Source organism: Mustela erminea, chromosome 13, assembly GCF_009829155.1.
Source record: "Mustela erminea isolate mMusErm1 chromosome 13, mMusErm1.Pri, whole genome shotgun sequence".
Classification (NCBI taxonomy): Eukaryota; Metazoa; Chordata; class Mammalia; order Carnivora; family Mustelidae; genus Mustela; species Mustela erminea.
The window spans coordinates 39841570-39859478 of NC_045626.1; the positions used below are offsets into that span (position 1 = coordinate 39841570).

Genomic DNA, 17909 nt, shown 5'->3' on the forward strand with positions numbered 1-17909 from the left:
TGAAATTTCTTTTGTTAAAAATTTTTCTTATTAGTTGTGTTATTTAAAGTGTTTTATTTTAACACTATTACTATTTTTCTTTAATTTACATGAATCTTTAAATTTCTACTATCTGTAACAAGTGTTAATTCAACTCCTGTAATTTTAGGAGGGAAAATGTTAATGTTACTGTATTTTAGACTTATATACAGAAAGATAAAGGCTTCCAACATTGTTCTTTTTTTCTTTAGCAGTATGGTAGTGATATCACAATTTTCTGTTGCTTCTGAGAGTAAAAGAAAGATCTGTTTTTCAGTAGATGGCTTACCAAATAACTTTAGAGCTCACCCACTTCAGTTGGACTCATCCAGTGACCCTTCTAACAGCATGGATGGCCCAGATCATGTAAAATTTGCTTCATCATTACATGAAACAAAGAAAGCAAATACTGGAATTATTCATGGTGCATGTTTAACTCTTACTGATCATGATAGAATTCGACAGTTTATACAAGAGTTCACATTTCGGGGCCTTTTGCCACATATAGAAAAAACAATTCGGCAATTAAATGATCAGGTAAGCTTTAATTGTTTGGATTAGTTTTTTTTTTTTTTTAATTTCAGAGAAGAGTAAACTTGGGAACATAGTAGTATAAGTTATTCAAAAATACTTAATTTTTTTTTAAAAATTAAAGGTAGACCAGTATTAGGATTTATTGGTGTCACTATTAGTGATGAAATACTGTTAAATTCTGGAAGATACTTACTCATTTACACTAGGGATTTTGCTAGCTTATTGAACAATTTTCTTTAAATCAGTGTTACTAAAAGGAATATTTGCTCACTTTCAAAGATTTTTAATTATTTAGAATTCTTTTGTATATAAAAGTAAAATACTAATTTTTCACATTTGTAACAATCTTTTTTGGTAGCTAATATCAAGAAAAGGTTTAAGTCGATCTCTATTTTCTGCAACTAAAAAATGGTTTAGTGGCAGTAAAGTTCCAGAAAAAAGCATTAACGAACTGAAAAATACATCTGGACTGCTGTGAGTAAAATACTGTTTTTGGTTTTCCTGCATTTAACTGACTGGTGTTTGACTCTGTGATGTCTGGCAAAAAAGGATTATCTTTTTAGTTTTCTAATTTCATATTGGTTAAAACTTAGGTAGATAAGACCAGTGACTATAAGTTAATTGCATTAAAAATTTCTTTTTAAACCATTAGGTAATTAGATATCTAAAAATAAAAAAGAACTGGGAAAGTCCCTTGCTTGGGGTTTCTTTCCCTATTTGTAAAAAGATGGAGTTAGATTAGGTATTCATTTAATAACTCATCTAAATTAAAATATTATGGTCTAGCGATTCTGAGTCATGGCATACATTTAGACAGTTTTCATTAATATAAAAGCTTGTTTAAGGAGAAAATGGAATTCATCTTGGGTTTTTATGTTTTTCATGGTTATATATAAAGTTAGTCACTTAGACTTAACCATTTACTTCATAATTTGACCATGGAGAAAATGCTTACCTGCTGTTGAGAAGTTCTCAGTTATAAGGCTATAAATTATATAAATATAATTGTTTCCAAATATCTCAGAAATAACAGTCTCTTGTTGGAGATAGAGTTCTTGTAAGACCAGATTAGTTTTCGTAATGTTTTAGAGAGTTGAACAGCTTGTTAGACATTTTATAGTATTTAATGGTTTAGGGGTCATAAATTATAAAATACTTTTTTAACTTATTTTATATTTACAGGTATCCACCAGAAGCACCAGAGCTTCAGATCCGAAAAATGGCTGACTTATGCTTTTTGGTGCAGCATTATGATTTGGCTTATAGTTGCTATCATACTGCAAAGAAAGATTTTCTTAATGATCAAGCAATGCTTTATGCAGCTGGTGCCTTGGTTGGTATTCTATAATAGTATAATTTCTTACTTCTGTTATCATAAATGATTTAGAAGTTCTATTTATGAAATGGCAAGCAAAATACCTAGAGATAAAGTTGTACTCAAAGAGGATGTAATGCATTATAGATTTTGAATTAGTTTATGCTGAATTGATGGATTTTCCTCAAACTAGTATATTTAAATATGTCATATATGAGAATTGATGCCTTAGCTTTCACAAGTTAGTACCTTCTAATTTTGTGTATGCAAAATTTAATTTGAATTTCAGTTATTATGTTGAGTGTAGCTTATTTTTAGCAGATGGTTTTAGGCCTATTGAAAAATACTTCAAAATTGCTTAATTTTTTTTCATATATATGACTATATATCAGTTCTTTTTTTTTTTTTTTTTTTTTTAAAGATTTTATTTATTTATTTGACAGAGAGAGATCATAAGTAGGCAGAGAGGCAGGCAGAGAGAGAGAGGAGGAAGCAGGCTCCCTGCTGAGCAGAGAGCCCGATGCGGGACTCGATCCCAGGACCCTGAGATCATGACCTGAGCCGAAGGCAGCGGCTTAACCCACTGAGCCACCCAGGCGCCCTATATCAGTTCTTTATATATTTTCATATATATGACTATATATCAGTTAAGAATATGTACTTTGGTGTGAGACAGACTATCATCTGAGGTAAATATTGAACATCTCTAAGCCTCAGGTTTTTTGCTTGTTAAATGTGAATCCTGATGGCATAGGTTTAGATATGGTATAAGGCTTGTTCTGTGCTTAGCACACTGCTTTGTATATAAAGGGCTTTAAGCAACAACTATGTTAGTTTTTATAGTTGATATGTAAACCTTTGTGTGTCAGAAAGGCTTTTTTTTTTTTTTTTAATTTTTTTTTTGGAGGAGCCAAAATGAGTGGGGGGAGGGGTAGAGAGAGGAGTGGAAGAGAATCTTAAGCAGGTTCCATGCCCAGAGGGAGCCCCAGGTGGGGCACCATCTCATGATCCTGAGATCATGACCTGAGCCGATATTGAGAGTTGGATGCTTAACCGACTGAGCTACCCGGGTGTCCCCCAGAAAGAATATTCTTTACTTGTATGCCTTACAACATTTTAAGTTCTTTAAAAGTCATACTTGTATCCATAATCTGCTTTCTCTGTGTAAAAAAGAGTAAAATTAACACTGTTCCTTTCTACATAATCACTTTAAAAATATATGTTTGTAAACAAAAGTGTGAAGAACAAAAATGTAGAAGAGTAAATATTTCACTGGAAATTAGACATTTGTTTAATAATTGCCATTTATTTTGCATTTGTTTTAATATATACTAAAATAACAATGTAAAACTAAAATAGCAAAATTATTTTTTTATTTCTGTACTATTTTTAATGAAAAACGTCTGCTAACTTTTGAAAACCTTGTTTAGGAGCTGAAATCTTTATGAGTTGAAGTACTTGAAAACTTACATGAATTGTCCTTGGCTAGACATTCTGTAATCTTTCATTATAGTCTAAATAATATAGTCTAAATATGATAGTGTAAAATAATGACTATATGGATATAAAATCATAAATACTTAATGTTATTTCATAAATACTTTACAACACAGGTATGAATTTTTAACTTGTACATTATGTACCTGCTAATTGAATGTGTGGAGGTAGAATCTTATAAAGGTATGGCAAAAGATTTTTGTGGTTTTATGGTATATAAGCTTTTTCATTTTTATCTGCAATCTGGTGAATACCATATTTAAATCATTTAGGTAGAGGTATTAGTAGCAACTATATGAGAGAAGATAGTTTTGTATTGGAAAATAAAGTCATATCTCCTATAACACAATATATGAATACCTGAAAATTCTTGTAGTCTATAAACACTGCCCTAAAAACAAAAGACTTTGGAGAAAATTAGGGTTGGGACAGTTCTTAAGACATGTATGTATCTTTGAAACCAGACTACAAACAAAAGCATAAAGTGTGTTTGTACCTTGTGAGATCCAAGTAATGTAGTGAGGCTACTCCAGCATGGCTAGAAGTTACCTCAGGGAATAAAAAACATACACAAAACCAACATGTAAATACTGGCTGGAAGTAGAGGTGGAGGATAGTAGCTCCTAACCCGTGGACATGCCGTAAAGTAGACATGGACAGAAGTGCAGATGCTTTGAGCCAAGAACTGTGCAAGTACACTGGGTGTACTCTGGAGAAGGGGTCTGAATACGCCAAAGTGTAGGCAGTTGTTTTCTGTTTTGTTTTTTTAACATACAGATGGAAAGAGCTCCTGCCTGTGCAACAGCTGGGCTCAGGGCTTGTTATTTCACCGTACTGCCTGCCTCTTTAACTAAAAATTGAAGATATTTAGTTATGATGATTTTAAGTTAAAATATATATCGTAGCAAAACCAGTAATAGGATTTTTTTTTTTAAGAGGAAGAGCATGCATACATATGCAAGTTGGGGGGGAAGAGAGAGGGAGAGAGAGCATCTTAAACAGGCTTCATGCCAGCGCAGAGCTTGATCTTACAACCCTGAGATCATGACCTGAGCCAAAATCAAGAGTCAGACCTAACCAACTGAGCCACCCAGGTTCCCCAGTAATAGGAGTTCTCTCTCTTTTTTTTTTTAACCCCAATAATAAGAGTTCTTAAAAATATATATATTTTTGTATTTAGTCTTTCATAACTACTTTACCTAACTGAAGGGTAAGTAGATCACTCCTTGATGAAAATCTTTGTAAAAAGTATTATTCCATATCAAAGACTGTAAGACATGATTTAATGGTTTAATGGATTATTGAATATCATAGGGTAACTTGGGGTGATCATTTTGAATGTTTTCACCAGATCTTTAGAAATTATGTCAGTTTTGTTCGAATGTATATTGATTTAATATTTCTTACAGTAATAAATTAGAAAATAATGTAGAATTTGGGGATATATTTTTCTTACAGGATTTTCTTCTTAGTATCTTTTTATTAATGTATTGCTTTATGATATATATAATTAGTATATAGCAAATATGTGTTTCTGTACAATATAGTATTTTACCATATATTCTCAGTACCCTTTTATTCATGTATTAATATGTAATATATATAGTTTGTATATAGTAAATATGTGTTTCTGTACAATATATTATTTTGCCAAATATTCAATATGTATTTGCTTTTTTGTATAATATAGAAGCATTTGTATATTCATTATGTATGTTAAAATATAAAGTAGTTAAAACATGCTAAGGGCTGTAGTATATTTTGTCACATGGATATACTATATTTTCATTCAGCTAATTCATTAAATTTTGGAGCAAATACTGTTGGATACCAAGGATAGAAATGCATTCTGGAACAGATGCAGTTTATATTATCATGGAACCTATAGCTTGTCAGGTTAAAGGTTTTAATCATTCTCCCAATTTTTAGATAATTACCTGATTTTTTTCTGTTTTAAAAAATGTTGCAGACAAATACATTTATTCATTCTAAAAGTGGATCAGCATTAAGTCCACCCCTCCCAATTTATGAAAGGTTCTTTTTTTCTAGTTAAAATTTTTTTGAAGCTTGGTCTATAAGAGGACATAGTAGTATATTTTACCAAGAAGGCCAAAACCCCTGTATTTGAGTCTTCACTTCTAAATTTGTTAGCACCATTGTATATTATTTGCATTATTAACTAAAAGCATAGACATTGACAATAGAATGGCTTTTAGAAGCCAAGTAAAAAGACCTAGAAAATTAACAGTAATATAGGTCTAAGAAATAGGTTTTTGTGCCTTTTGTATGGTATAGGATGTAAAATAGTGTGTAAGTAGCTAGAATACATAAAGTGCAAGTTGTGAACTCTGCTGTCATGTTCTGATGCTAGTGATTAAGAAAAGATGTACTTTGCCTTGTCTCTATCAGTCTGTTTACTCATTGAGGGATAGAGAAGAACAGGGAGACGGTGGTGGCAGAATCTTAAGCTAGGTGGATTGCTAGTTGTATATACCATAACTCAAAATGTTTATCAGGTCTTGAAAAATCTTATTTAAATACTGAATGACAGACTTTGGTATTTGACTAAATAATTTAAAAACTAAAAGTATATAAATACATTTTTCAAGGTTGCATTAATCCATGAAATTTATATGTATGCATATATAAAAAGCATCAGCAAACTTCAATCCACAATTTGTAGGCTTCCAAATGCTTAACTATAAGAATATTTCTCTTTTTGAAGTAGTATAAATAATGTCTTTTTCTTTAGGAAATGGCAGCAGTGTCAGCTTTTCTTCAGCCAGGAGCACCTAGGCCATATCCTGCGCATTACATGGACACAGCAATCCAGACATATAGAGATATCTGCAAGTAGGTGACTAGAATGTTTATGTTCTATCCATTTAGTGGTAAACTTAACACTCATATTGTTCCTAGGTATAAATGGATTTTTTGTTTTTTATGCTTTAAATTTAAACAAGCTCCTGAATCAAGTTAATACAGTTAGAGACAAAATGAGGTGATTTTTAAAACTAGTGTTTTATTACGTCCTTTCTCTTTCTATTTTGTTTGGGTTTGTGGTTAGGAATTTGTTATGTGTAATTCTGAGATTATACGGTATAGTGAGAGTGATCTTTTTGTGTGGACAGTTCTAACCTAAATTACTGTTAAGCCAAGGGTTAGCCATTTTGAACTTTTTTTGTTAAATATGTAGAACACAAAGAGTTGAATAATAGTCCAGGGAAGAAAATGAAAAGTGTTTTATACACATAATGAGCTCTGTCGGAACTCCATAAAAGTTAGAACTCACCACCTCTGAGGAGACTGATCCAGAAAGTGGTCAGAGGAGGTTTCATAGGATTTTTGAGGAATGGATCTGAAAGAAAGGTGGTTGGGATTTGACAGTCATGAAGACATTTCAGGAATTGTGATTGGCAGAAATAATGTTTTGGATGCATCATCACTGGTGAAAGGGAATGGAGCCCTGGCTAGGGTACAGGGTGCATGTGAAATAGTGTTTTGGGAGGTATCGGTATGTGGAACCCTCATTCTCATTTATTACTATTATTGCTAAGCTGTAGTTATTTATGTTGAAGCAAATGGAGAATTCTTAAGTATTGTGTAGATCCTTTGACATAATAAAAGTTATTTTTCAGAAAGATTTTTCTGACTGTCCTATGTAGAATGGGTGGGTTGGAAGACAGAGGTAATTCTGTCTCTTATAATATTAAGGAATAGGGATAATAGTAATAGCAGTGTGTTTATAACACAGTACTAATAATCATTAACATTTTTTGAGTGCCCATCACTTGCTGCTAGGCCAAAATAATTTACACACTTACTCACTGAATTTTCATAACAAATCTGTGAAATGGTGGGTACTATTAACTGTTTTCATTTACAGATTAGGAGAATGAAACTTAAAAAAGAGTTTAACTTGCCTTAGGGCTGCAGCTAATAAGTGGTGGAGCCAGTTTTGGATCCCACTTCTTAAACCTTGCAGTCTATTCTAGAATGTATTTGGAGATTCTGGCGGCAGATATAGCCCTCTGTGAGAACACGTGGTTACTGTGATGTATTAAGGTTTTACTGTAATGCTAATTATATTTTTCTTGTCTTTTTTGCCTTTAGGAATATGGTATTGGCTGAGAGATGTGTATTGCTTAGTGCTGAAATCTTAAAAAGCCAAAGCAAATATTCAGAGGCTGCAGCTCTCCTAATACGGTTGACTAGTGAGGTACTGAAAATGTGTAGTATTTACTTTAGTAATGTTTCATTAATTTCAAAAACTTTTTTTTTTTTAAAGCATATGCAAAACATGAAAGTAGAAGGCAGTTTCTTTTTAGGAATTTACAATATGGCTACTTATTTGTTGAATTAATTTTAAATGTATTTTAGAAATATTTTATGAATTTATTTCTCTATTTTAAGTCTACATTATTATTAACTACAAACATGTACATCTTTTATGAATTAGATTTTGACTTATATAGCAATATTGATCTACTTAAGTTCTTTTTTGGTTTTTAATTTTTTACTTTGAATGTAGCTGACATACAGTGTTAAATTAGTTTAAGGTGTGCAACATAGTGATTCAACTTCTGTATATATTAGGTTCTGCTCCCCACAGTTATAGTTAACCATCTTTCACGTACAACACTATTATAGGATCATTGAGTATATTCCTTATGCTCCCTTTTATCCCTGTGACTTATTCATTCCGTAACTGGGGACCTCTATCTCCCACTCTCCTTCACTCCTTTTGCCCATTTCCCTATTCCCTTCCCTCTGGCAACTTAAGTTTGTTCTCTGTATTTATAGGTCTGATTCTGCTTTTTATTATTAATTTGTTTTTAAGTTTCCACATATGAATGAAGTCATATGGTATTTGTCTTTCTCGGTCTGACTTGTTTCACTTAGTATAATACCACCTAGGACCATCTGTATGTTGTTGCAAATCGCAAGAGTTCATTCTTTTTTATGGCTGTGAATGTTCTATTGTATATAGATATATAAACCACATCTTCTTTATCCATTTGTCTATCAGTGGACACTTTGGCTATTATAAATAATGCTGCAATAAACATAAGGGTCCATATAATTTTTTAAATCAGTGGTTTAATTTTCTTTGGGTAAATACCCACTAGTAAGTTATTGGATCATATGGTACTTACAGTTTAGTTTTTTAGAGGAACTTCCATACTATTTTCAACAGAGGCCATAACAATTTGAATTCCCAGCAGGGCATGAGGATTCCTTTTTCTTCACATACTTGCCAATGTTTGTTATTTCTTTTTTATTTTAGCCGTTCTGACAGGTCTAAGTTGCTAATCTCATTGTAGTTTTGATTTGCATTTCCCTGATGATGGGTGATGTTGAGCATCTTTTCATGAGTTTGTTGGCGGTCTTTGTGTCTTCTCTGGAAAATGTCTATACAGGTCCTTTACCCACTTTTTAATGGGATTATTTATGTTTTGGTGTTGAGTTAAGTTCTTTATGTACTTTGGTTATTAATCCTTTTTTGGGTGTATCATTTGCAAATAATCTTCTCCCATTCAGTAGGTTGCCTTTTTTGTTTTGATGGTTTCTTTCAACGTGCAAAAGCTTTTTATTTTTATTTAGTCCTAGTAGTTTATTCTTGCTTTTGTTTCCCTTTCCTTAAGAGACATCTAGAAAAATGTTGTTAACAGTCAATGTCAGAGAAATTACTGTATTATCTTTTAGGATTTTTATGATGTCAGGTCTTTATATTTAGGTCTTTATTTTGAGCTTATTTTTGTGTATGATGTAAGAAAGTGGTCCAGTTTCATTTTTCTGCGTGTAGTTTTCCAGTTTTCCCAGCACCATTTATTGAAGAGGCTTTTTTCCCTGTTGTATATTCTTGCTTCTTTTGTCATAGATGGATTGATCATATAAGGATGAATTTCTTTTTGGACTATCTACTCTGTTCCATTGGTCAGAGTGACTCCTTTCTTGCCAGTCCCATGCTGTTTTGATTTTTACAACTTTGTAGTGTGTTTTATAATCTGAAATTGTGATATCTCTAACTTTGTTCTTTTTTCTCAAGATTGCATTGGGGACTTTCGTAGTTCCATATAAGTTTTAGTATTGTTTGCCCTGTTTCTGTGAAAAATGCAGTTGGTATTTTGGTAGGGATTGTGTTGAATCTGTAGATTGCTTTGGAATTATGGTAGTTTTAATAATAGTAATTCTTCCAGTATGTGATCATGGACTATCTTTCCACTTATTTGTATCATCTTCAGTATCTTTTATCAGCACTTTATAGTTTTCAGAGTACAGCTCTGCCACCTCCTTGGTTAAGTTTATTCCTAGTGCAGTTGTAAATGAAATTATTTTCTTACATACAATAATATTTAAAGCAACATGTATGTGCATCATTGTAATATTAAATTGATACTTAAAGTGAGTAATTACTAAGGAATTTTTTAATCTTAGTTTCATTAGTATGAACTTGTAAATCATCATCTTAAGCATTTAAAATAACCTTTGTTATGAATATTTTAGAAGAGGAAAAAGCAATCCATTTATAGTTACTATTGAAAATTTACAGCAGATATTATTTTTATTATTTTGCATCACTAATAGGTGTGTAATGTATTACTTTTCTACCCCATCTCCAAACTGGCCAACAGTATTTGCACATTTGCTTTAATCTCAAAGAATAAACATCTGATGTCAGCATGCCAGGTGGTTTAGGGTCAGATGTTTCTGACCTTGTTAGCTCAAAGGTCTAGTTAAGGGGAGGGATTGTTGGCTAGGGCTCAATTTCAAAGCTACTTCTATAGTATCTAACTTACTCTCTTCCTACTTTGAATCTGATTGGTAGTAAAAGCATCTAATAGATAAAATTTCGTGGGTAATACACCAATATTAAACAAGGGCAAAAGTGTGTTTTCAAGATTTTTTTAAAGATTTATTTATTTTAGAGAGAGCAAGGGGGGAGGGGCAGAGAGAGAGGGAACGAGAGAATCTCAGGCAGACTCTCCACTGAGTGTGGAGCCTAACATGGGGCCTGATCTCACAACTCAATCTCACAACCCTAAGATCATGACATGAGCTAAAATCAAAAGTCAGACTCTTAACTGACTCAGCCATTCGAGTGCCCCAAAGACTGCGTGTAGATGGAAAGTTCCAGAAGAGGCACCACCTCCTCCTTCTCCTCCTCCTCCTTCTTCTTCATCACTTACAACACGCAGTGCTCATCCCAGCAAGTGCCCTCCTTAATGTCCATCACTCATTAAGTCCATCTCCCTACCAGCAACCCTCAGTTTGTTCTCAATAGTTAAAAGAGTCTCTTCTGGTTTGCCTCCTTCTCTGTTTTTATCTTATTTTTCATTCCCTTCCTCTGTGTTCATATGTTTTGTTTCTTAAGTTCCACATATGGGTGAGATCATAACGATATTTGTCTTCTTCTGACTGACTGACTTTGTTTAGCATAATACACTCTAGTTTTCATTCTTGTTTGTGCAAATGACAAGATTTCATTCTTTTTGATGGTGAGTAATATTCCATTGTATATGTACACCATAGCAGATTACTAAATTGTGTCAACTCCGGGCCTATAAAGAATGGTAATGATTTTTTTAATAAGTGTGGCTAAAGACAGATTTTTTAGATGAATACCTGAGGAAAAAAACAAAAACAAAATCAAATACTTCCTTTCTTTGCCTTTTAAATGTTAATATACTCTATGGTTTTAATCCTTGGATCACTATACTTTTTACTCTATACATTTTTGGGGTGATCATTTCTTAGGAATGATTTTCACTCTTAAATCTATTTATCTCCAAAACTGACTTCTCTTTGAACTTTAGATTTGTAATGCCAGCTGCCTTTTAGACTTAACTTATTTGGGTGCTTCCAAAGCAACTTCACAACATACCTATACTAAAGTCATAAACTTGCTTATCTTGTTGATCATATCTTAAAATTATAACCAGCTAGTTTCTCATCGGCCAAGGCAGAAACCGAGATGTGCCTACAGTCTTCTGTCAGTAATCCAGGTTTTTCTTTTAATTTCTTAAAACATGTTTTCTTTCTGTATCTCCAAATAATTTACTTCCCTTTCCACCCCCTTGCCTCTTTAAATCCTTCTTCTCCTGTCTTGGTTCATGTCTGTAATGTCCTCCTGGACTGGGGACTTTTCCTCTTTGTTCCCTTGTCTACTAGTCCTTATATCAGTCATGTCCTTCTTTTTTTTTTTTTAAAGATTTTATTTATTTATTTGACAGATAGAGATTATAAGTAGGCAGAGAGGCAGGCAGAGAGAGAGGAGGAAGCAGGCTCCCCGCTGAGCAGAGAGCCCGACGTGGGGCTCGATCCCAGGACCCTGGGATCATGACCTGAGCCGAAGGCAGCGGCTTAACCCACTGAGCCACCCAGGCGCCCCTCAGTCATATCCTTCTGATAGTCATCTGCAATACCCCAGATTATCCTAAGTATCTATCTTCCTCTCTCTTACAATGCTGTAAGACCTGACTTGTCACATACTGGAAATTATATTTAAGTTCTTGAGGGTAGGAAATTGTGTTGTCTTCTGCATATTTATTCTCAGTGCCTAACACTGGCCTTGGCACATGGTGTATAATTTACATGTTTGTTGAACTGAACCATTAGTTATTCTAAAAGCTTTCTGTAAGATAGCTAATTAGATTAAGGGATGATATTAACAGTGTCAGGTAATTGATACTGCATGGACGTTGACCAAAATGAACAGTTGCTAGACATAAATTATTTAGTAGAGCTGAATATAGATTCTTGAGTGTGTTTATGTTTTGTATTGTAATAAATAATCTTAACTTCAGTTTGAATATATTGCTGTTTTTGAATCGAGGGACTGTCATCGCTTCTTGGCCTTTTGGCTAAGATCAAGTGCAATCTAAGGACTATCAGTGAATGTAAAGGCAATTTATGGTTTTAGGAGTTTGAATAAAAATTATTTGAAGCAAATTCTTCTGTCTGCATTGCAAACTTGTATTTTCTGTCATTATTCTTTTTTCCTTTCCAAGTTTGTTTTCACCTTTTCAAACCTGGATGATTTGTTTTGTCATCAAATTTGAAGAAACTTACTATAACTGTTATTTTAGGGGTGAGAGGTCGGATGAGTGGTGGTATATTTCCCTAGAAATTGTCATTCCTGTGTTTTTTTTGTGCTATACCTTTCAGATATTTCTTTCAGATAATTTGGAAGTAAAGACTACTGGGTATAGTGTATATAAAATTATGTTAAATTTTAACTATTAATTGTATTTTTTATATGCATTCTGTCAATGAAAAAGGCTTATAATATGTGAAAAGTACACTTGCTTTGTGGATAGGGAACAGAGTTACATACTCCTGACAATAGTGAATTAGATTTCCTAGGTTTTTGGTAGCACTGTTTTGGAAAAGACAGCTATGAGGTCTGGGTGGACAGAGTTGTACTTTGGCTTTATTTTTTGGACTGTAAATTTATGGGCAAGTGGATTTTATTCATGTTATGTGCTGGGATTCTCAGGATGACAGAGCAAACCCAGGTAATGATAAAACACTCCACAGTTACCACCTTATAGGACAGTATGTTTGAATTTGGCGCTTAAGATGTGATGCTTTTTCCCTACTGTGTCTGTGTTTCTGTGCTGAACATTTATTCTGGTCTTACTAGCCCCTTTGTTACTGCATTAAAACACAGTAAATGAGTTTTTTTTACTATTGGAGGTAGTAATAGCAGTTTTTACAAGTTTCTCCACCTTGGGAGGAACTGTTCCTGTGGTGAACTGATCAGCTCGTAGCATCTTTCCTACTAACTTCAGTTACACAAGGAAAAAATTTGAAAGCCATCCTTGAGATTTGATTTATTTAAGTCTGTGCAACCAGTGCCCACATCCATTGTGTTTTTATGGAAGTGTTTATTGAATCCTCTAACTCAGTTAATTCCCCCTCCCTGATATTTATCCTCATGTTTTAAGTTAATGTAGCAGTTTTTAAAATTATCTTTTTGGTTACAGGCAAAGTTCATAGGCTGGAATTCCTCTTGAAATAGTATCACAGATTTTTTTTTCTTAGTTCTTTGTAGAGCATATGTAATAGACTTGTCATATCATAGATATGAATTAACACTAAAATAAAACTTTATTCTTCAACTCATTAAAAGCCTCTGCTTTCTAGATAATACTCTCACTTTGTGAAATTCTTTCATTTTTCTTCCATCAACACTGAGGGCAGTTGTCATTTTTTTTTCAGGGCTATTTTTTGGTTTAAAGCAATATATTTTCTACTGTAGGTGTCACTGTAAGAGACAGGGACTGCAGAAGAACAAAGTTGCAGGAGTCATGGGAGTAGGGCATTCAGCTCAGCAGATCAGTTCTTTCTCAGACAACTGCCATATGGATGCAAGAGTGAAATTTTACTTCAACTGAAATGATATATGCTATGGACCTCCTGGTCTCCTAAATTGGTCAGCCCTTGAGTACTAAATTTGACAGTGCTGAGGGTTTACTGTGCTGGTCTCAATTAGATTGTACATTAGAATCTTTTACATGCCATTGAAGATGTCTAAGGCATGTTCCTTATCTTAATTAGAATGCCCAGGATTGCTGCCCTTCCAAGTTTTCTAGTTTAATGAAGTCTCATAAGCAATTAAAAAAATATGTATGTATTTATGTTCTATAACTGTATGTGACTGCGTGTGTTTGTGTGTACATACTAGGAATAAATTTATAGCACTTTAAGAAAAAGACTGTGAAATGCTATTGAAAAGCCTAAATAAAATTTGGAAACAGAAGAAGTATTTAGAGGAAATTACCTGTTCCAGATATTAAGATTTATTGTAAAGCTACAGAAATTAAAACTGTTTACAGTGATAAGACAGAGTAATGGAGTAGAATGAGATTTTAAATATAACATATAATTAGGTGTCATTTAAAATTAGTGGAGAATTTTAGGTTATTCACTAAATGGTATTGTGATGTCTAGCTATTTGGAGTTGGATTCCTAACTTACTTGCTACATGGTAATATAATTATAGCTTGATTAAGTTATATGAAAAAATGAAACAAACATATATACACCAGAATATACAGGAAAGCATTTTTTAAAAAATCTAGGAATAACATTCCTTCATAGTTTGGCGCAGTATCTTGAAGCTGTAGAGGCTAAAGTTAGTATGCTTGACTACTAAAGAAAAACCTCATTCATGTCAAAACTGGGAAATAGTATTTGCAAATGTATGACAAAGGTCTAATACTGATTAAGTATACAAAGGGCTCTTACAAACCACATAATCACAAAAACCCATTCACAAAAGAATATAAATAAGCAATTCACAGAAAAAATACAAAGAGCCTTAAACGTATGAAGTACCACCCTTACTATTAAATGTATGTTGAGGAGCAAAGTATCATCTTTTTTTAATGAAAGAGGTAAAAATTTTTTAAAGTAATTTTTGGCTGAGTAAAGTGGAAAACATACACTCTCATTCTCTTGATGAGATTATATATTGTTACTACTTTTTTTGTAACAGTTTGGCTCTGTCGATTAGAATTTGAACTATATATATAGCTTTCAGTAACTGCAATACTAAATTAGTCAATTGAGACCATATTAACAAATTGTGGAATATTTATATAAACAGAATACAGTGTAGCTTTAAAAGAAATAAGAAGTATAGATGTCTTAGAAGGATGACCATGATACTATATTAAGTCCAAAAAGTGAGATAAAGAATATTCTGTATGAAAAATTACATTTATTTTGAGAAAACAATATATATTTAACACAAAAGCACAAATATAGAGAGGGAGAAATGACACCACCACCACGCTGGTGATTGTAGTTAGTCTGGCAAGTTAGATGAGGCATGGAATAGGGCAGAAAGATGTTTACCTTTTTTTTTTTCTTCAAACATTTATTCTTTAAGGAAAAAAATTATTTTTTAAAGAAGAAAACATTTTCCTAAAAATGATGAATGCACTCCCTCGCTCCCTTAACTCTTGGATAAGAATGGCTTGTCAATTGTACATTCCTGATTTTTCCACTTAATTAGGTTTTGGATCTTAACTTGGACAGAAACATTTTATCATTAAGTTTTTGTCATAGGGGAGTTGAACTAGGTAATAATATCTACCATTTACTGAATGCTTTTTAGATTGTTTCCTCAGATCTGTTTCTACTCTAATTTTGTGATTGCTGCAGAGATTAGTTATAATAATCTATGATCTATGAGCACTTTTTTGATGTAACTATAATTTGTTGACATTATTGCATTTAAAGTAAATGTTTTCTGTTTTCAACTCTCCCTGGGGAAAATAATGGCAGCAGAACACATGGAAGGGCATGGTAAGTTCAGCTTGAGAATAGCTGAAAACCTAGAGAAAGTTTTGGTGAAAATGTTGTTGATACTTGATCAGCATCCTTCACTACTTTCTCTGTTATTTGTAAAGTGGTGATGGCTCTTTCATTTGAAAGGTTGTCCTTATGGATGAGGATGTAAATGTAGTATGTGGTTTTTGTAGACACTAATGTAAGAGTCCATTGAAATGGAAACTAATTTGAGTTGTACCGTTTACTAATAATGCTAATAGCCGGGATAATCTTTGAAGGGGAAACCTTATAAACTTCTTAATGAAAAGCAGTCACTTTGGTATTCTTGAATTAAGCAAAAATTGAGAATTGCTTTTACATACAGTAAACTTAATAGAGGATAAAGCAGAGAGTAGATTATTTCATATTCTACATACATTCTCTTATTTTTCCCTTTTTTTCTTGGGTAAATGGAAATATGCTATTGGATATCTCAGATCAATTTCCTGAAGAAATTGTACGAATCTGTTGTTTTCTGTGCTTTCCTTTCCAGTTTGTCTTTAATCAGTATATCTGTATTCTCAGTTTATGTACTTTTTTTTTTTGCCATTTGAAAAGGGATTGCATTTCTTCAGAGATTTATTATACACTGCATATTATAACCAGACATTTGGCTTTATGAAAAACAAAAGAAAATATTTAATAGTAGGGAATTTTTTGAAGGATTTCAAGAAAAATTTGTGCTTATTGGAAGAAAGAATCATCAAGATTGGATTGCCCTTTGATTTCTGCCCTCAGATTCTCTTATGCTAAATAGTGAATATACTATATATTATTTTTAGAAAGTAAATGGTTTTTACCAGTTATCTTTTTGCTTTTAATTTTATGAAACTAACCTTATTTTTTTTTTTTAAACATTCAATAGGATTCTGATCTTCGAAGTGCACTTCTTTTGGAGCAGGCGGCACATTGCTTTATAAACATGAAGAGTCCCATGGTTAGAAAATATGCATTTCATATGATACTGGCAGGCCATCGGTTTAGTAAAGCTGGGCAGGTGAGTGTATTTTCTTTAAAAAAAAAAAAAAAAAGTAATAGTTTATTTTAATTTTTGTTATTAGCTATTTATTTTATAAATGTATGCCATTCATCAATTTTTTATGATTTTAAAGTTAATCTTAAAAATGGAAGCAAATTTTGTTTTGAGGTAATGTGTTATATTGGTAAGGGCATGAGATTTGGATATAGATAAATGTGGGTGTGAATCTTGATCTGCTCACAACTTGACTTGGGTTTAAGTTACTTCTCTGAGCCTCAGTTTTTGTATTTATTTTGGGATTTTGGAGTCTTGCCCAAATTTTTGTGAGGATAAAACAAATCATACATATGAAGGGCTGGATATACTGAATGCATTTAAACAATTTTAATTATCCTTCACAGTGGCTGGACTCTCTGCTTCAGCTCTGGTCTTCTGTTATTTCTCAAAGTGCCTTATAATGATATTTACTAAATATTTAATGAGTAGAAATCCTGTCTCTCTTTTCCCTGGAAGCAGTTGGGTTGGAGAGATATTTATTATTTTAGAGCGATTTCTCCAGCCCCAGTTGCCCCTTTAATTATTAGTTGGAGGGAGAATTGTTAAAGGCAGAGTGGTAGCAGCAGTAAGTCATTTATTTACTGTAAATATAGATAAGTAAGTATAGATTGAAGAATCATCTCTGAATTCCTGGAACTATACAAGGAGCTTAGTATGTACTGTAAAACCATAGTCTTATCTTTTAAGGAGTTTTTTTATATCATAGGGAAATATGAGGACTTAAAAAAATTTGGTTAATAATGAATTTTTATGAACATACTTCTATTTTTCAAAGTCTGTGCTAAACAAACATGTCAGTATTTTAAATTATATGTTATTAAAACGGTGCAAAGAAACAAAAGCATTCAAAAATTACTCTCAATTTCATGTGAAAATGCCATGATTTTATTTTATTTTTTATTTTTTTTAAAGATTTTATTTATTTATTCGACAGAGAGAGATCACAAGCAGGCAGAGAGAGAGGAGGAAGCAGGCCCGCGGCTGAGCAGAGAGCCCGATGCGGGGCTCAATCCCAGGACCCTGGGATCATGACCTGAGCCGAAGGCAGCGGCTTAACCCACTGAGCCACCCAGGCGCCCCCTTTTTTTTTTTTTTTTAAAGATTTTATTTATTTATTCGAAAAATGCCATGATTTTAAAAAACAAGTATTTCAATATTGGGTTCCTC

At 32.8% G+C, this 17909-nt stretch overlaps 1 protein-coding gene and 1 pseudogene across 5 annotated transcripts in view; both read left to right on the forward strand.

Moving 5' to 3' along the window:
* The window catches only part of TRAPPC8 (trafficking protein particle complex 8), a 75522-nt gene that overhangs the window by 19656 nt on the left and 37957 nt on the right, over positions 1 to 17909 (forward strand). For 4 of the 5 annotated variants that reach the window (XR_004277889.1, XM_032309362.1, XM_032309360.1 and 1 more), the window contains exons 7-12: positions 296 to 555; positions 911 to 1026; positions 1735 to 1885; positions 6117 to 6217; positions 7478 to 7583; positions 16572 to 16703. Coding sequence is in view for 4 of the 5 variants with exons in the window: in XM_032309362.1 (XP_032165253.1) it covers positions 296 to 555; positions 911 to 1026; positions 1735 to 1885; positions 6117 to 6217; positions 7478 to 7583; positions 16572 to 16703 (866 nt within the window). In the remaining variant the exon portion in view is untranslated. The remainder of the gene's footprint in view (positions 1 to 295; positions 556 to 910; positions 1027 to 1734; positions 1886 to 6116; positions 6218 to 7477; positions 7584 to 16571; positions 16704 to 17909) is intronic. The other variant, XM_032309361.1, reaches the window with a different exon arrangement.
* LOC116572582 lies at positions 12209 to 12360 on the forward strand (annotated as a pseudogene).